Raw genomic sequence first — 17,988 nt, 5'->3', positions numbered from 1 at the left:
GTCCAGCTCCTTCAGCACAGCATAAAGTCCTTGAGGCTCATCCATGCTGTCGTACCGCAGTTCCCAGCTTCCTACTGCTGAGTAGTATTCATTCCAGCCTGTGACTACAGAACAACTTGTTTACCTGGTCTCCTGCTGAGGAACTTTTGGGTTTCTGGTTTTGGACTGCTCTGAATAAATCTGCTATATAACTTTACACAAGACTTCTTGTGGTTATCTGTTTTCGTTTTTTAAAATTAATTAATTTTATTTATTTTTGGCTGTGTTGGGTCTTTGTTGCTGTGCATGGGCTTTCTGTAGTTGCGGCGAGCAGGGGCTACTCTTCATTGTGGTGCCTGGGCTTCTCATTGTGGTGGCTTCTCTCATTGTGGAGCACGGGCTCTAGGCGCGTGGCTTCAGTAGTTGTGGCTCACGGACTCTAGAGTGCAGGCTCAGTAGTTGTGGTGCATGGGCTTAGTTGCTGTATGGCATGTGGGATCTTCGCGGACCAGGGCTCGAACCCGTGTCCCCTGCATTGGCAGGTGGATTCCTAACCACTGCGCCACCAGGGAAGCCTGAGTGTTTCTTTCTTAAATGTTTAAAATAATTCACCAGGGGGGCTTGAAGTTGACCTGAAGTTGACCTGAATTATAAATTAGTTTTTTATTTTTACCTACACCATAGTATTGAGCAAGTGAACAATCTACGAGAGATACAAGCACTGAGGCACCTGAATCCACACCCAAACATTCTTACCTTGCACGAAGTGGTTTTGTAAGTATATTTGGGCCGTTAAACATTATCTAAATTTGATGATAATTATTAAATCTCTTTTTAAGAAAGAAAACCATGGTAGGCATTTTAAATATTTGCTTTGTAGCTCAGAGAATAATAATTTTTATTTTACCTTAAGTCACTTACTTATTTAGACCAGTGTCTGTATCTGAGTCCTAACGTGGAAAGGCCTTCATTTCAGTGACTCCACCTCATAAAAGCAAACAACATTCAAATGGTTCCTCTCCTGTAGCAGTTGGGCTTCTGTGTAGACGGTGGTGGCCCTGGGCATCCGAGTGTGAGTTGTGACCTACTGGGAAAGGCCCTGTTGTCCTCTTTCAGGAGCTGCACTTTATTGCTGCCACTTGCCATCTCTGTGTGGTCTCATGCAGCCTTTCTTACTACAATTGACATAATTTCAGGGGACTTTTAATTTCTCTTCTAATTATAGAGTAGCTTCCGTAAGGTTTACCTGTTGATCAAGAAGGCAGAGCACAGCTTGTCTGGAGGGGCTTGTCTGCCAGGGGCTGGGGCTGGGGTCCTGGCCTGGAGCTCTGAGAAGGCGCCCCTCGGCAGGAAGCCTGGCCTGTACAACCAGCCGAGAAATCGCAGCCTCTGACCCTTAAAGTGCAGGAGATTTTAATCAGGAGGCTGAACAGTTCTAAACTCAAAATGCAATGTCTTGTCATGGCTGTGTGGCGTCCTAGCCCGCGTGCTCTGAGCTGTCAGTTGGGGCCAGATCCGGAGACCGCGGTCTGCGTGTGGCGATCACAGCACTGCCTGTGCAGAGGGTGCCTTATGTGCACTCTGCAAAGCACTTCCATGCACAGTTGCACGTGGGCCTCCTGACAGTCCTGAGTGACAGCGGGGACCCCTTCCAGCCCCACCAGGGGCGCCTGGAGCAGGGTCCGGGGGTGACACTGCAGGGGTGTGATGTGACTCACCTTCCTCCTTTTTGCCTCGGCTGGATTTTTGGTTTTGCTCCCTGCACTGGGATGTATCCCAATCACATGGAAGTAGTTTAGGTAAATTAAAACTAAATTTGCAGCCACAGAGCATGAATCAAATCCTACTTCTTTGTTTTGCTTCTACAACTCCTCAAACCTCATTTCTTCTTTCTGCTGATAGATAACTTTTCGATTTTCCAGACACTTCTCTTTAAAAATCTTGGGGAGGGGGGCTTTTAGAAGTTTCGCCTGAAGTAGAGTTTTACTATTATTTAAATTATTTTTGCCTGAAACGTTGATTAAAAATCAAAACTTCTGCTGTTTCAATCATTACACTTTGGTCTTTGTCTGATGTAGGAGTGCTTTGTGTTTATCAGAAGTGTTTACAAATGAATTAAATATTTGATTATTTTTTCTGATGAAGACAAGAAAAAAAACCATTTTAAAAACCTGCTTTCTTCTTCAGTGACAGAAAATCTGGTTCTCTTGCATGAATATTTATGAACTAATACGAGGTACGTAGAATAATTTCAAAGCTAATCTAAGGTCTTTTAGAGCTTGTAGTTCCCATATATTTGTTTTAGTTCTCAAAATCATTTGTGCAGTAGTTTCATCTAAATATATGGTACTGGGCTGTACACGTACAGTATTCATGGGAGGTGTTTTTCTGGCAGTCTTGTCTGCTCAGAACTCAGCTGCAAATGAGCAAAGCCACGAGGCGTCCAGGCCGGCTGGGTGACGTGGTGAGGAGGGCGCAGAGGGTGGCGGCAGCTCAGCCCTTCCTCAAGCCTGTCCCCTTCAAGCATCTTTCCCGGCTCTGCTGCTGCTTGACATTCTACTCTATGCTTCAGAATGAGGCAGGGCTCCCTGCTCAGATAATCCCTCTGAGAGGGAACCTCCTTCTGTTCGCATTCTTATGAAGTCCCCTGTATTGCAGAGTGCTCATTCACTTCCTTTCTCTCTTTCTTTTTTTTAAATAAATTTATTTTATTTATTTATTTTTGGCTGCGTTGGGTCTTTGTTGCTGCGCACAGGCTTTCTCTAGTTGAGGCGAGCGGGGGCTGCTCTTCGCTGCGGTGCGCGGGCTTCTCACTGCGGTGGCTTCTCTTGTTGCGGAGCATGAGCTCTAGGCGTGCGGGCTTCAGTAGTTGCAACGTGCAGGCTCAGTAGTTGTGGCTCATGGGCTTAGTTGCTCTGCGGCACGTGGGATCTTCCCGGACCAGGGCTCGAACCCGTGTCCCCTGCCTTGGCAGGCGGATTCTTAACCGCTGCACCACCAGGGAAGCCCATCCTGTTACTTTTAATGCAGGTGCTTCTGGGAAGGGCCGTTCCAGTTTGGCTGTGTTGACGCAGCTCGGATGTCCCACGTCAACACACTGGGTAGAGCATGCCCAGTGCTGTGTGCATTTCATGATGGTCGGTCCTGGTTAGGCTCTTGGAGCCTTAGTCCTTGTCTATCAAATGGGGATAATCATAGTGTCTGACTCTTAGGGTTGTTGTGAGGAGTAATAATATGTGTGAGGTGTTTGGCGCAGTGCTGGCTTGCATAGCCTTCAATCAAGGTCAGCTGCTGTCATTACCATCATCATCGTTATGACTTTACATTTTATAGTGTGCTTGCTCTGTGTTCCTGCATTTGCTCTACCCATTTCTGTGAGCTCAACTCCATTATAGAGGTGAGGCAATTGAACTTCCAAGAACTTAGAGCACTTGCTTGAGACGAGCCAGCTTCAAAGAGCAGAACTGGGAGGACCCCTCCTGGAATTTTGTCTTGTTGAGAGAGGGGTGCTGGTGATGGCTCCAGCTCCATGCTGAGCCTGACACCCCACCTGCTACCCTGTAACTTCTCTCAGAACAGTGTGCCATCAGGCAAGGCTCTCCTTTGGAAAACACCGATGGCAAACACGGTGCCGCAGGGCATAGCTTCTGGGCCCAAGTGTAGACTGTGGGCATTTGGCTGTGCCATGGTGGATCCAGAATGCACCCCCAAGCCTGACCAGGAAAGCCAGGCGCAGGCCTGGGTACAGGGTCTCTTGTGAGAAGGCAGTGTGCTGGATATTCTGTTACAGTGCTGGCTACACTGGAGGCCCTCTTCCTTCTGTTAGTACTGACAGCCAATGCCATAGTTAATCACTGTGTTCACTTCAGATTTTTTACATTGCTGGTATTGTATATGGCATTTTTAGTACCTTCTTAATGAGAATATTGGGTAAAAATTAACTTGGGAAAATTAATTTGGTCGGGAGAGGCAAAAGAGAGAAGTACTGTTTGCAGTCTGCGGGCATTCAGTTAAAGGGTCACACCAGGAACTTCAGAGTGGTTCATTAATTGTACTATGTGTATTTGTTTCAAGGTGTTTGTGAGCAAGCATCTGGTGGGAGCCAGGTGCAGTCTTGGGCCTGGCGAGTTAGGATCTTGTTTTGGGAAAACAGTGTGAAAGTCAGCGGTCAGTCCCCTCCTTGTCAAGGGTGTGGACTCCGATGGTTCAGACCAGTGGCCCACATGGTTCATGAGGGCACCTCTGTCCGCCTGGAGCTCCCGTGTGCAGGCAGGCGCTTTCACGGAGGACAGGGGAGGGAGTCGTGGCCTTGCCTCACGGCTGTGAATGGGGGGAGCAGGGGAGGCCCAGGAGGAAAGGAAGGGCAGGCATCCCAAGAGTCCTCCGCCACTGGGGACTGAAGGCAGCCAAAATGCAGATTCCTGGCCCACCTGCCTGGATTTGTGATTCACTGGGTCTAGGTTTGGGCCTTGGAATCTACTTTTTCAAAGCTCCCTAGGTACTTATGAAGATTGGATGGATCAGACTTTTCCTAAAAGAGTCCACCTTTTCTGAGTTCAAGTTCAGATGACTGTAATGGCAGTTGTACGCTACAAGACGTGGACGTGTGGACATGGCTGGGAAGGGTGCTTCTAGGAACAGAGCAGCGTGAGTACGGGATGCAGCAGGAGAGCTTTGGGGGCGTGCAGAAATGTCCCCGAGTGAATGTGGCTGGACCCTTCTATAAACAAGCAGGATGTGATGGGGTGCAGTTCCTAAGGGGAGAGACCAGGCCTGGCGGCCCATTCTGAGAACTTGCTGGAAAGGCAGCTTCTGGGGCCCCGCCGCAGACCTACTGAACCAGGAGTGCCGGGGCTGATGATGGGGCATTCTGTATCTTCACAAGCCCCCGGGGACTCGGGTGCTCCTGGGTCCTGAGAGCCCTGTGCTGGGAGGGAGTCTGCCAAGGGGTGTCTGGAGAGCCGGGCTAGTCAGTGGGCAGCGAGACCTCCTGCCTGATGAGGGCCGAGCCCCACGAAGGTTCATCCAGCCTCGCATGTGACAGAGAATAGAAATTTTACTTTCTTTTCGCCTTTATATAGATAATAATTTGATAAAATTCCTCAAGTGGGGGGAAGCTGACAAAGTCTTAGTTTTAATTCTTTCAATTTAAATTCTGGAAAACTGATGATAAATTACGTGAAACAGAATAAAAAGATTATAGTATGCCATGGAAAAACTTCATTGCACTTAGACGCTTTGTAATTTAAATTACTTTCTATTATTAACATAAACAGTCTTGTTATGCGAGAAAAAGAATACATTAATTTTTCGACAGAAATTGCAAGCTTAGGATGAAAAATGTCTAGAGGGATATGTGCTCACAGAGGGAGGGGAAAGTGGTTTTCTGAGTTGTTAGGTGAGAGTGGGTATTTTGCAGATTTAAAACCTAATGGCTTAGAAACACATACCTCTGATATTAAAATCAAGTAAAATGTGACACCTTGGAGAACAAGGGCAGCTCTGATGCTGGAGTGTGGTATTAAGAGTTTTGGAGCATCCTGAAAGCTGCAGGAGGGGAGAAGGTGTAGATTACAGGCTGCTGCAGGGCGCTGTCAGCCGGCGCCCAGTGACTGCTTCCTTCTGTGAGAGAGGAACGTGCGGCTGTGCAAGTGAGAGCAGCCATTGGTCTTCTTGGGTTAAGAAAACGTACTCCATCCCCTTAAAGACGGAGATCTCCACGTAGCCAGGAAGCCGAGGAAAACCCTGGATTTGAGCTCATAATCAGCGTGAAAGGGGGTGCCCTGGAGGCCCACCCGAGGCTGTGTTAGGACCTCCATACCGAGCCGCCCTTGCGGTGATCCGCTCAGCACTGTTCTGACTGCAGTCAGAAGGCCTGGCGCTCTGTGATTTTAAATGAAATCATGCCAGTATGTAGAATTCTAAATGGCATATTTTGTAGATAGACTCCTAGACTCCTAGATATTTCCTAGAACTACTCCAGGTTATTTTCACTGAGGAAGTTAGATTTTCACACATTGCTAAATAAAAATGGATTCCATCTTTCATTTCAAAAAAGGGGATACGGATCATTGGTAACCATATTTGGCTATTTCCTTGATTGCACAGGGAGAAGACACCCATTATCAGAAAAAAAAATTATGCACTATATGTACCAGTTGTGTAAATCCCTTGATCACATGCACAGGTAGGCACTTGGAGACTTGGCAGCTTTCAAGTGAATAAAATGTATTACCGTTCATTAAGAATATAGTATAAAAGAATTTGAATGAATGAGGCACAATTAATTCTATCCTTCCTTTTATATTGAATGCAGAAATGGAATATTTCACAGAGATGTAAAACCAGAAAATATATTAATAAAGGTAAGAACTTTTATATGAAAAATTGATATCAGAAGAAAGGTAGAATATAAAAACTTTTCCCTGGATATGTTTTCAATCCCAGTGGATACCATGTTTGTTATAACATGTTTGGTTCTTTCCTTCCAGTTTGGGAAAAAATGGTTAATTTAATAAATGCCATCCACATAACTGTACATCTGGAAGAAGGCACCCTTCTTATACTATATACAAAATAAACTGCGCTTAAATGATCATGCTAAGCACTCTAAAGATAGAAGTGGAAGAGGCAGGATTTGAGCTCTGATATGTCTCACTTGAAAGCCCTTCAAGTATGCCTGTGTACAATTTGCTCCTTTTGGGCATATGTGTACACCCACGAATCCATCATCCCAGTCAACTTCACAAACAAATCCAAAACCCCTGAAAGCCCCCTCTTGCCCTTTGGTAATCCTTGCCCCCTGTCCCTCGTCCCCAGGCAAAGACGAGCTAGAACATTCTATAAATGGAATTACATAGCATATACTCTTCCTTGGTCTGGCTTTCACTCAGCATCGTTATGTTGAGGTTCATCCACATTGTAGTGTGTGTGCCACACCTTTTGAAATTGTCCCACAGTTCTTGGATGTTTGGTTTTGTTTTTGACGTTCCTCTATTGCTTTGCATTTCGGTTTGGGAAGTTTCTATTGGCATGTCTGCAAGCTCACTGATTCTTTCCTTGTCTGTGTTGAGTCTATCAAAGTCTTTTAAAATTTTTGTTACAGTGTCTTTTGTTTGTTTGTTTTTAATTTTTAAAATTTTTTGCTGCGTTGGGTCTTTGTTGCTGCATGCCGGCTTTTTCCAGTTGTGGCGAGCGGGGGCTACTCTTTGTTGTGGTGCGCGGGCTTCTCATTGTGGTGTCTTCTTTTTTTTTAATAAATTGATTTACTTATTTTTGGCTGTGTTGGGTCTTTGTTGCTGTACGCGGGCTTTGTCTAGCTGCGGCGAGTGGGGTCTACTCTTCGTTGCGGTGCGCGGGCTTCTCATTGCGGTGGCTTCTCTTGTTGCGGAGCACGGGCTCTAGGCACGTGGGTTCAGCAGTTGTTGGGTTCAGCAGTTGTGGCTCACGGGCTTAGTTGCTCCACGGCATGTGGGATCTTCCTGGACCAGGGCTTGAACCCATGTCTCCTGCATTGGCAGGTGGATTCTTAACCGCTGTGCCACCAGGCAAGTCCCTGTTACAGTGTTTTTTATTTCTAGTGTTTCCTTTTGATGTTTTCTTAGGGTTTCCATCGCTCTGCTTACGTTTCCCATCTGAACTTGCATGCTGTCTTCTTTTTCCATTAGAGCCCTTAACAAATTAATCATAGTTATTATAAATTTCCTGTCTGGGAATTCTAAAATTCTAAAACCTGCACCATATCTGAGTCTGGTTTTGATGCATGCTTTGTCTCTTCAGACTGTTTTTTCTTGCCTTTTAATATGCCTTGTAATTTTTGTTGAACGTATTGGGGAATGGGAACAGAGGTAAAAGGCTGTCAGGGTAGGTTTCTTGGTAATCTGGCTAAGAGAACTGCTGTTTAATGTTTGCTCTGGCTGTAGGTGCCAGAGGCTTCAAATTTATCGACGGCATGAATTTTATTACTTGAATGTGAGAGGTAGAGAAGATGGAAGAAACACCTTGAAACCTGTTTCCCTGGGCTGTCTGACTTCCTTCAAGGATCCCACGTGGTGTAGGCCAGGCCCCCAGCCTCCCCCGAATGGGAACCAAGCTTCCAGAAGCACTGGACGCGGTGGGGAGTTTGAGGCATAACAGGGCGTGTGACCAGGTTGTATGGTTCATCTGTAGACTTACGCTGCGACTTAAAAATTTCCGAAACCTGTAGACATTTTGAAATGTCTGTTAAACATAGCCAGAATATTCGTAAATGTGTTCCACTGAAGAGAAATACCGCTTCCTCACCTGCTACAGGCTATTTCAGGTGCTTATAAAGCCAGTACTTTATGTTCTACAAGCTAGTTTAGGTGCTAGGGATTTTCCCGTTGGTGCATAAATATTTGAAATGGTTTGTATTACAATTGCTGCTTGATGAGATGTTATTTGTCCCTGCTTCTCTCCCCCCTTGCAGCAGGATGTCCTGAAATTAGGGGACTTTGGGTCCTGCCGGAGTATCTATTCCAAGCAGCCGTACACGGAATACATCTCCACCCGCTGGTGCCGGGCCCCAGAGTGTCTCCTCACTGACGGCTTCCATACCTACAAGGTGGGCCTGTGGAGCGCGGGCTGCGTGCTCTATGAGATGGCGATGGCCAGGTGGTGCCCGAGCTGCAGCTGCTGCTGGGCTAGGGGGGCTGCGTCAGGGCCCTGAGGCCGGTCCCCGCGGGGCTCGGCCGTCCGGTGGCTTCGTGCCAGTCCCTCCCTCTGCGCTGCCGAGTTTACAGTCCTGGTGTCGTGGTGGTTTTTTAACTCAACAGGAAAGGTGTCAAGCGCTTGTCCTTGCTTTCTGGGTGTGGAGGAAAGAACACTGTCAGTTACTTCTTTCCCACTGGCCCGCCCGGGCCCTGGGTCGGTGCGCCTCTCCATTCGGTCTCATCAGCGAGCGACAGGATTGATGAAGCCAAGTGAAGGAGCAGAGTCGAGGCGTGCTTACTGCCACCTCGTGGGGCCTGCCATGGGGGCGGGGTGCGAGCGGTGCCCCCCGGTCTACCCTCAGAGTGCAGTCACTCGGGTGGGGTGCTCTGGCCCCGGGAGTGAGGGCGAGCTGGATGGAGTCCAGGAAGCCCCAGCCCTAACCGCCCTCCCCTCCCCCAGCCTTTGTGCTTTACCGCTGGGCGCAGCAGGGCCAGGGCAGAGGCCCGGGAAGGGAGGAGGGCCTGTCCCGTCCACCGGCGGCAGGCGCACTGGGTGGAAGAAGCCCCGGGAGGAGGTGGGGCGGCACCTGCTCGTAGTGGGTCATGCAGGACGGGTGGGTGGGTTTAACCTCTGGGTGACGCACGTCAGGATGGTACAGCCCAGCGCAGGCAGGACCCGGGTTGTCCAGTCCCGCCTGCTCAACTGACCCCTTGATAAATACAGACGTTTGGGCCCTTCGGGACACGCCTTCTGATTCTAGATCATTCATATTGATAAGTGACTGTTATTTTTGGAAAGGAGAGTGGTGATTTCACTGATACTAAAGTACCAACAAATGATCTTTTCTCCCGTGCTAAAATCCCTGAGTCAGATTGGAGGGATGTCAGAGGCGCTGGTGCTGGCGGCATCCACTCAGGGCATTGGGCAGCCAACGCTGAGCCTCGCTGACTGCACTCTGTGCCCGGCCTGCCGCACCTCAGAGGCGTCCAGCTCCTCTGCGTTTCCTATTCTCCCCTGAGGCCTGAGCTCCTGCCGTTTTCCCTGAATAGAAGTCATCTTACCGTCAGAGCTATGTTTTTTTTGTTTGTTTGTTTTGTTTGTTTTTTTTTTGCGGTACATGGGCCTCTCACCACTGTGGCCTCTCCCGTTGCGGAGCACAGGCTTCGGACGCTCAGGCTCAGCGGCCGTGGCTCACGGGCCCAGCCGCTCCGCGGCATGTGGGATCTTCCCAGACCGGGGCACGAACCCGTGTCCCCTGCATCGGCAGGCGGACTCTCAACCACTGGCCTGTAATGTGTATGGGTCTAAAATCTTTTATCCACAATTCCCAAATCCATGACTGCTCCAAAACCAAAACGCTCCTTGGACCTCATTTGTCTACACAGCCCAACCTGACCCAGCCTGAATTTTTGTCAGTTAAACTCCCCGGGCCGTAAGGAGGCTCTGGGGGCTTTCACCTCTCAGCCGGCAGAGGCACCTGCTGTGCAGATACGGGAGTGTGGCCCTGTCCCTTAGAAAGACACCGACCCGTAGGGACAGTAGGAGGAGGAAGGCCCAAGCATGGGCGGGGGGGCTGGAGGTCCCTCTGCTGGGAGGCCGCCGCCCTGACCACAGCCCTGGCCGCCCGCCTAGCCTGCAGCCCCTCTTCCCCGGAGCCAACGAGTTGGACCAGATCTCGAGGATCCACGACGTCATTGGCACACCTACTGGGAAGACCATCACCAAGTTCAAACGGTAAGTGCAGCCCACAGGCCGCCCCACCACCGCGGACCCGCCCTGCCTCTGTCGCCCCCAGGGGCCTCTTCACAGTCCCACGAGCCCGGCACGCGGGTTTTGTCCCGGGAATGTTCACTCAGGCCACAGAGGTCTTTGGGTAGGAAAGGCTCCCCAGCATAGGCTGCACGCACAGACCCTGCAGAGCCGGCAGCTTGGCTACCCTGACCCCTCGAGGGGGACTCGGGGGCATGGGCAGCACCCAGCAGCTCCCAGAGCCCTAGGGAGGTAAGGAGATGACAGCCATGCTGGATTCTTTTTCTTTTTCTTTTTCTTTTTTTTTCCAGTATGCGGGCCTCTCACTGTTGTGGCCTCTCCCGTTGCGGAGCACAGGCTCCGGACGCGCAGGCTCAGTGGCCATGGCTCACGGGCCCAGCTGCTCCGCGACATGTGGGATCTTCCTGGACCGGGGCACGAACCCGTGTCCCCTGCATCGGCAGGCGGACTCTCAACCACTGAGCCACCAGGGAAGCCCTTCTTTTTCTTTTTTAAAACTTTATTTCATTCTTTTCTGGTGGGAATGTGGTATTAGTCTTCTCAAGAAAATGTTTTCTTACACTTAACAGCGTAACAGATTTCACGACCTCCCACCCTTTTTAAAAAAACAGACTTAATTTTTTTAGAGTTCTAGGTTTTAGGTTCACAGAAGAACTGAGCGGAAGGTACAAAGATTTCCCTTCTACCGCCCGGCCCCACACAGTGCACAGCCTCCCGGCCACCAGCACCGGCCCCGGGGTGGCATGTCTGCTATCATCAAACCTGTGCTGACACGTCATTCTCACCCAAAGTCCACGGTTTCCACGAGGATCTTGTATTCTATGGGCTTTATGCCCCCCTGCCCCCTGCCCTTTTTAGATTGTAAGCTGTTACCGTCAGTGCAGGTCCCTGTAGGGTCGTGATGCTGGACCGGCCACGTGCTCTAAATGACGGCATGATCGTTTATTATCATTGGGCTTTCAATACAGGTCGAGAGCTATGAGTTTTGATTTTACTTTTAAAAAGGGATCAGGAATACCTCTACTGACAGCCAGTTTGTCCCCGCAATGCCTCTCCCTCCTGCACGCAATGGTGGCCTATGATCCCGATGAGAGAGTCACTGCCCACCAGGCCCTGCAGCACCCCTACTTCCAAGAACAGAGGTAGGCACCCTGCTGGGTTCCCATGGGGCACGCGGATGGGTGGCTGGTTCCCGGGAACAGTGCCGGTCCCTCTGGGAACACGCACCTTGCTCCTTTCTGGTATCTTCCCCCAAAAGGAGGCGATTAGTGGCATCACGGCAGGGTGGAAGGAGGGTCTGTGGCTGCTTTGCGGTTGATGCCAAGGCTGTGGTGTTAAGCCCCGGAGGGCCACGTGGCACACAGCGGGGGGAGCGGGCTGAGCTCGCTCGCTGTGAGGTTCCAGGGCGCGTGCGTTGGGCGACACCTGCCATTGGAAGTACCTGCCCTGAGGGCTTCGGACTCCACCCCTCTGTCCCCTTGTGCGTGTGTGACGTGGGGGTGACGTCTGACCCGAACCTCGAGTCACTGGGCAGGGGTGGTCCCACGGCTCCAGAGCCCAGAGGCTGTCAGGCTGAGACAGGAAAGGAAAAGAAAAGCTCCTCGGATGAGAGGAGGGGCGACAGGCACAAGCCCACACTGGGGACAGAGGAGGCCGACAAGCCCTGTGGCAGCCAGGTTCTCAGCAGAGGCGCCCCGTGCCCCTTCCGTCCTGTAGGGCAGCTGAGAAGCAGGCTCCAGCCAGGCCCAGGAGGAAGGCCTCCGCTCTCTGCCCCAAGCGGCCGGTGGCACCGGAACTACTCAGTAACAACTGGCAGCCAGCACAGGAGGGCAGCAAGCAGGTACTGAGCGATCAGGCCGTCTGAGCTGGGACTGGACACCCTCAGGGGCCCGTGTCTCTCTGACGCAGATGCCACCTGGGGAGGTGCTACATCTGCCTGGAAAGTGCGCCCGTCGGCGACCTGCCGCCACACCAGGTGGCACCTCTGCGCCCCCAGCTAAGGTCCACAGTGTCGCGGGGCTGGGATCCTCCCAGCCGCAGGGCCAGGCCGGTGCCCAAGCACGTTGTGCTCGCAGAGGACCCTAGCCGGGGCACAGGGAAGCCAACACTGGCCCAGGTGACCGTCCCCACTCGGCTGCTGAGCCCCTGCGAGAGCAGCAGGCCCCAGAGGAGCACTGCGCCTGGCACAGAGGTGGCCTCGCACGCTTCTTGGTGTAGAAAGCATAGCTGCATCCCGCGATAGCTTCCCCTTTCTCTCATGTGCCGCGGGGCCCCCCTTTGCTCGGCTCCCCCAGTTTCTGTAAAACTGTGGGCTGGCACCGAGCTCTGTGGTAACCGTGGCCTTCCATCGTTTCTCACTCAGCCCAGCATCTGTTGAATGTCACTCTGTGCTGGGAGCCGAGGACGCAGGTATACCTGCAGTCAGGCTGCTTTCCAGAAATCCGGACCCCCGTGTCCAGACACCTGCTTGATGGCTCCAGCTGAATGTCCAAAAGGCAGACTTGTTCAAACCCGATCTCCTGTCTCTCCCCCCAGACCTGCCTCTCTCCCCGTGCCTTCCCTTCAAGGGCAGGTGAAGGCGGCTCCCCTTCAGCTGCTCAGGCCGCCAACCGGGGACGAAGCGCACCCCCGCCCCCCGGCTGAGCCTCCCTCACTTTGCCCCTAACTGCCCTCCCTGCCGGGTCTCCTCTCCCTCTTGGTCAGCTGTCGGTGTCTCTCCTGCTGGCACCTGCCGCGGGTGCCCCCGCGGCAGAGCCGAGGCGCACGCTGTCTGCCAGGGCCCCGGAGTGAGGGTTCAGGCTGTGCCGGCCATAACGTCTGGCGCGACTGCCCACTCTTCTGGCCGGTGGCGCCGCGGACCATACATAAACGAATGGTGGGGGGGCTTCCCTGGTGGCGCAGTGGTTGAGAGTCCGCCTGCCGATGCAGGGGACGCGGGTTCGTGCCCCGGTCTGGGAAGATACCACATGCCACGGAGCGGCTGGGCCCGTGAGCCATGGCCGCTGAGCCTGCACGTCCGGAGCCTGTGCTCCGCAACGGGAGAGGCCACAGCAGTGAGAGGCCCGCGTACCGCAAAAAAAAAAAAAAAACGAATGGTGGGGATGGGTTTCAATAAAACCGTGGGCCCTGAAACTGGAGTCTCATAATCACATGCCGTGAAACTTTCTCCAACTATTAGAAGATGTGAAATCCATTCTTAGCGCACTGGCCACGCAGAAGCAGGCTGCAGGCCTCTTTGGCCGACCTCAGGGAATCCGAGCGGGAAGCGTCACCGTGGCCTCGGCCCTTGGAGCTGCACATGCATCAGCGCGGCCTCCCCCGCTGTCCGCCCGGGCCCCGGCCCAGGGAGCGGCCACCGCACTTCTAGGGGGCTGGGACGCGGTACGTGTTGTCCAGTCACCATACCGTCACACCTCACGGTCAAGAAATTGTGTGAGGCAAAAGTAGTACAAAAGAGCCCCTTTTGCTTTTCCTAATTCCCACAAAGGGGAAAGCATTGTATGTTCATCTGACCTTTGCTTTATTTCTAGAAACAGCCCCTAAAGCAAGAGGAGGACCATCCCAGGAGACACGGACCAGCCTACGTGATGGCACTGCCCAAGCTCAAGCTATCGGGAGTGACCAAGCAGCCCTCGTACTCCAGCCCAGCGCTGCAGTCAGTGTTTGCCCCCGGAGCGACCCGGAAGGTCCCGGTGCTGAGACCCCCGAAGTGTGTTGGCCTGAACCAGAAGGTGGGCGTCCCACCGGTTCCCCTGGCGCTGCGCTCGCGCCCATCCCGGCCTCTGCTGAGTGTCTGTCACTTTCTTTAACAGACAGACACACAGAAGGACATCCAGCCTAACCTGAAACAGTACCGCCGGCCCACAGTAGAGCGGAGAGGTGGAGGCTACTGAGTGGCGCTGCGGCTCCCCTGCTCGGGGCGGCTCCTACCCGGCCGGGCCCCAGCGAGCGTCCCGGGAGAGCTGCCCCCAGACCAGCACCAGCACCTCAGCTTGGAGCCCGCCGGCCCGAGGCTGCTTGCATCCTAAAGGCAGCCGTACTGTAGGTTCCAGTCTCATACCTTTGTAAAATCACCTCATTCTAGGGTTTCGGTTCCTTTCCGTAACAGGAGAATTTAGGGCAGGGAATATTTTGTAATTTTTTATATGAATCAAAACAGAAATTATACGTTATGGATTATTTAGGCCCGGTTTCACCGAGGGCTCTGCACACGGTGCCTTCCTTAGTGCATCCATCACCGGCAGTGGCCTAGCACGTCTGGCTTCCCGGCTGTGCCACTGGAGACCCCGATTTCTATTAAACAACAAGCTATCGTTACAGTGTCGCACCTTGATGTATTTTGAGTTAAACATGTGTCCTGATTATCCGTTCCTTTATTTTGACTTTTGGGAGCGTATCAGGCGCATTGATTTTGTTGGGGAGACTTCGGTGCAGCTTCACTGTTCACTTGACCGTCCACTGAGGAACGACACGGGCTGGCGCTCGGCCCTCGGAAACCCCGGGTGCGGGCCGCGGGCAGGTCGCCGGTCCAGCTCCCAAGGCCCAGCTTCCTCCGTGAGTAGAGGCCGCTGCTTCCCGATGGCCTGCGGGCGCGCCCAGCTTCGTTTCTGGGGTGCCAGCAATAAGCGGGCACAAGAAGAAACCTGTTTCCCGTGGGGGAGGGAGGGGAGGTGGCAGAGCAGCGGTGGCGCCGGAAGGGGCAGGGCAAGGGGCCAGGAGGGACAGGACGAGGGGCTGGGGGAGGTGGACCCGGGGCAGGGGGTGGGGGTGGGGGTGGGGGTGGGGGTGGGGGGGGGGGAGGAGGGCAGGCCGTGGCCAGCATTTCCCGGTGCCCGGGAGAGGGGGAGCCATGGGCGCGGGCGCGTGCGGGCCCAGGGCGGGCAGAGCCTCGGTGCACGTGGGGAGACGTGGGGGGCTTCGGGGACGCCCCGGGTGGAAGTGGCGTCGGGGCGGGGCGGGCAGAGGGCTGGGAGCGCCGCGCCCCGGGGGCGCTGCGGGCTCGGCGAACTCGGGAGAGGCCAGGGACAGGCCCGCGCTCTGAGCGCGGCTCCAAGTGAGGGCAGGTGCAAGGACAATTTAGGGAAATCGTCACCCCCTTTAAGTATATAAACGCGAAGGGCCTCTCTAAAGTTCTTCGGCGCTGTACCTTTTTGTGAAGGCACCCTCCTCCCTGCGGGCGTGGTGCCCTGGGCCCTGTGGGCCTCCGCCTCGGTTTCAGGGGGCGGGTCCGCTTTCCCCAGGGGGCCCCTGCGTCCACCAGGTCTCTGTGCCCCGTGGGCCTGGCGACGGGCGGGCGCTGGCCAGGCTCTGGGGGCACAGGAGGCCGCCGGGCCCTGCTGCCAGAGCGCTGCTGGGTCTCCGTGCACCCCAAACCTGACCGGTTGCGAGGCCGGGCGGCTGGGCCATCTCAGCCTCCCCGGGGCCACTGGAGGGCCCGTCTCCACAGACCCGAGCAAGGGAGCTCCCTCATCACCACCCCGACCGACGCCCTCGTCCACGTTTGAGACGCAGCTGGGGCCGAGGTTGGGGGCAGAGGCCGCAGGCGGACACCCCAGTCCAAGGAGCCCGGCCCTGCCGGCTGTTGATGTAAACCTGCTCCCGAGAAGACAGAGCAGGGGCGACGCTGCCGAGGGATGAGGGCGCTCCAGGCGAGCAGTAAGAGCCGGCGAAGCGTACCGGGTGCGCCAAGCCGACCCTCCGTGGCTTCCGAGAGGAGGGGTGGGGGCCGGCCTGGGGGCCCTCTGCCCTGGGCCTGCGGCCGCGGGGCGCGTGCTGGCGGGGCGGGCGGGGGCGGGTAGGAGGCCGGCCGATTTTGGAAGCCATCTTGGACCACTTGGCCAGGGACCAACCGATAAAAGAAAAAGATGCGTTCCCAGCACGGATGCATCCCGCAAACTGCACCGCAGAGTCGCACGGAGGGCGGTGGGCGGAGCAAATAGGGCCGGAGCGACGTCAGCCTGGGGGCGCCGAGAGCTGGGCCGCGCCCTGGGTCCTCGGACTTTTCACGCTGCTGTTGTCCTGGGGCCACCAGGTACCCACCCGTCACTTCCTACAAACAAGCAGGAAGTTCACAGGAAAAGGAGTCGACCCAGAAGAACCGCAAGGCTCAGGATTCTGGACTCGAGTTCCAAGGCGGCCTTTTCTGATCTCCAGAAATACGCGTGGCTTCCTCGTAGGCCTTCAGTGTGATGGACAGCACTTAGAGACCAGTGCTTTGACTAGGATGACAAATACCAAACTATCTAAAACGTGCTGATGTTTTCATAGGAAGGGCATTCTGAATGTGTCCAACATATAAATCCTGCTTCTTTCACTTACAGCGAGAGGGTGTCCTGGTGTGTGGTGGTTTCCACCTTTTGCGAAGGCTCCCCTGCCCTGTGACGGAGGCTCCCCGTGGCGCAGCCCTCCTGGCCCGGCGGCTGGTGAAGAACTGGCTCCCTGACCCTCCTCTCCTCTGAGAAGGAAGCCAAGACCCAGGCTGATGAGAATTTTTCTGCAACAGTAACATCCTGTTGCTACGTTCACAGAAATGATGGAAATGGCGCGTGGACACGTCTTTTCTAGCCTAAAATCACTTAGACGCGCCCCCAGTTTATTGGGATCACTTAGAGAAATGTGTTTTAGGCACTTCGTGGTTTAGAGTCTGACCACATAAAAAGGCCTTCAAAGGGTTCAACTGTGTATGATTTTTTTCAATTGAGAAAAGTTCCTGTACTTGGCAGCTACACTGTCATGATTCTAGTCCCCTGTAGCGCCTACAAGTAGGCGTGGGCATGACCAAGATGCTCACCAGCTGGCTTCAGCCAGATAAAAATCCCATGTAATTGTCATCAGGCTTTTTTTTCTCTGCATCCCTAACAAAGCACTTTCACACTCACCGTACAGAGCCGTGTGTGATCTTCCAACAACAGAAGGTGGACTCGTGGACTTGAAGCTGTAAGGAGAAAACTGCTCCCTGAGACCGCAGTCCGCACGCATGGGCAGCTGCCCACAAAGGCCGAAGATGGGGAGACAGCAAGAAGGGGCCAGAGAACCGCAGGGCTCTCCGGATGAGCCACGGTCTTGAAGAGCCTGCCTCACATCAGGGCTGCAAGGGACATGGTGTAAACATTTAATTCAACAAAAACAATACAGTAAAAGTTGAGCCAATTTAACAGAAGATAAACAAATGGTATATTCAAGCAAGTTTTAATATTAATTATTCAAGAAAGTTTTAATATTTTTTTGTGAATTAGAAATATCACTCTTGGAAGATGAAAAGTACTACTGAAGCGACCATTTCCCCAATTGCAGAATGACATTATTTATACATATAATACAGAGCCGATTGCATTGGAACAAGAGTGTTAAATGTTAACAGATTAAAAAGGGCATCTTCATGCCACACCTTGGAGGCCCACTACAACCATACTCAAAGTTATTTTTTTTTTTTTTTTTTTTTTTTTTGCGGTACTCGGGCCTCTCACTGCTGTGGCCTCTCCCGTTGCAGAGCACAGGCTCCAGACGCGCAGGCTCAGCCGGCCATGGCTTACGGGCCCAGCCGCTCCGCGGCATGTGGGATCCTCC

The 17,988-nt window shown here is 53.3% G+C and overlaps 1 protein-coding gene across 1 annotated transcript; it reads left to right on the top strand.

Annotated features, from left to right (window-relative positions):
- The first annotated feature begins 6,087 nt into the window (after window positions 1-6,087).
- On the top strand, window positions 6,088-15,127 carry MOK (MOK protein kinase). Its single transcript, XM_030761915.2, has 8 exons — window positions 6,088-6,166; window positions 6,296-6,344; window positions 8,429-8,613; window positions 10,285-10,386; window positions 11,391-11,564; window positions 12,139-12,262; window positions 13,953-14,153; window positions 14,235-15,127. The coding sequence occupies exons 1-8, from the start codon at window positions 6,120-6,122 to the stop codon at window positions 14,313-14,315; spliced, it is 963 nt and encodes a 320-aa protein (XP_030617775.2). The 5' UTR covers window positions 6,088-6,119; the 3' UTR covers window positions 14,316-15,127.
- Window positions 15,128-17,988: the final 2,861 nt, after the last annotated feature.

Source organism: Delphinapterus leucas, chromosome 2, assembly GCF_059928025.1.
Source record: "Delphinapterus leucas isolate spDelLeu-1000000601 "Yukka" chromosome 2, BTC_Dleu_Yukka2, whole genome shotgun sequence".
Taxonomy (NCBI): Eukaryota; Metazoa; Chordata; class Mammalia; order Artiodactyla; family Monodontidae; genus Delphinapterus; species Delphinapterus leucas.
The sequence above is the reverse complement of the archived record's forward strand: the minus strand, read 5'-3'. Positions and strand labels throughout refer to the sequence as shown.

What these genes read in the sequence shown, in the direction of transcription:
- MOK (XM_030761915.2), top strand. Translation starts at nt 6,120, where the DNA reads ATGCACTATATGTACCAGTTGTGTAAATCCCTTGATCACATGCACAG. An exon ending in TCCCTTGATCACATGCACAG is followed by an intron (nt 6,167 to 6,295) that starts GTAGGCACTTGG and finishes TATTGAATGCAG; the next exon opens with AAATGGAATATTTCACAGAG. An exon ending in CACAGGAGGGCAGCAAGCAG is followed by an intron (nt 12,263 to 13,952) that starts GTACTGAGCGAT and finishes CTTTATTTCTAG; the next exon opens with AAACAGCCCCTAAAGCAAGA.